Here is a 1,253-nt window from a genome sequence, read left to right on the forward strand (position 1 = left end):
CACACGTAGTCTCACTTAGACAGTAAATGATTTTTAGACACTATAAAGGGACTTTAGAAGAGTTTCCGTATTAACAGTCTTTAAACTATTTCTATCTTACTTTTCAACCAATTTTGTATCACTTTTGGCTTTCTAGTATAGTCTATCCAAGGATACTTTCATTCATCTTATTTTTAACCAATGTCATTAAGAAAAGTTCTGGAAGCATTTTGGCTTTAACCCAGATTTCCACACAAGTTCCAACTCACCCAGTAACAAGGTACACCTTTTCCTTTGCCCAGGGCTTATCCTGATTTACTCTTTAATTTGCCAAAATCAAAAGGCTGCATTGGGGGCATGTTAAGACTCGCCCCATTAGCTAAAAGACAGATGGAGGGAAGAATTCTAAACATCTTATTTCCTGCTTTGAAAAATGCCTTTAAGAACTTTTCAGTCTACTCTCATTAACACCGTATTTTAGGATTGCCTAGAGTAATGCCACTTGCCCCCTCCCTGCAACTTTAAAAAAAACTTACCGGCTGCCTTTTGACACCTAGCCAATTTTTCCATACCAGGATCCGAAGCTGATGAAACTGGGAAGCCATCCTTCAAACTCCCTGAACAAGAAAATTCCTTTCTTTTACTCCACAACTGAAAAGAATTGGAGCCTTGTCCAACTTGCTGTGTGCCAATGGGTCAGGACCCTTTTCACGGCATAGTTTCTTAGAGGTTGGGGTAAGAGACCCACAGTTCTCTTCCTGGTGGATTTGGTTTTCCTTTCAGTAAATTCTTAATCAAGAAGCTCTTCTCAGCCAAAGCTTCTTCAGAAACAAGTATCCAGCTCGTGTCTTTCAGTGGCCCGTGCTTATTGTAAAATAAAACCCAGCTATTGCCTGTTGGGTGAAGGCCACACTCCAGAGAGAATGAGTATCATTCAGATAATGCTCCACTGTAAAAAAAAAACAAAAAAACAAAAGGTGAACCTACACCTCCTACTCTCCATGAAATTAACTGCCTATCCACACCTTAGAGAACATGTCACCTGCATTAGGCGTGTCATAGGAATTAGGTGGAACCCTGGACGGGCCAGTAGGACTTGTCCTGCATTCCCCTGCCTTCTTTCCTACACATACTGCCTGCAGTGGCAGCACAAGGCACGGAGGATTTTACAGGTTCTGGGCACAGACTCTGAACTGAATGAGTGCCTCTTGGAGTATTTTTAAGTGTTACTAAGATGTTTTAAATCGATAAAGCCAGAACTCAGTTGTGAAAGT

At 41.1% G+C, this 1,253-nt stretch overlaps 1 protein-coding gene across 1 annotated transcript in view; it reads right to left on the reverse strand.

The window, feature by feature from the left end:
• Positions 1-584, reverse strand: part of Abca12 (ATP binding cassette subfamily A member 12) — a 168,568-nt gene extending 167,984 nt beyond the window's left edge. Inside the window, exon 1 of the mRNA XM_008825667.2 lies at positions 516-584. Coding sequence (XP_008823889.1) covers positions 516-584 — 69 coding nt within the window. The remainder of the gene's footprint in view (positions 1-515) is intronic.
• Positions 585-1,253: the final 669 nt, after the last annotated feature.

Source organism: Nannospalax galili, unplaced genomic scaffold (assembly GCF_000622305.1).
Source record: "Nannospalax galili isolate Female #2095 unplaced genomic scaffold, S.galili_v1.0 scaffold127, whole genome shotgun sequence".
In the NCBI taxonomy this organism is placed as follows: domain Eukaryota; kingdom Metazoa; phylum Chordata; class Mammalia; order Rodentia; family Spalacidae; genus Nannospalax; species Nannospalax galili.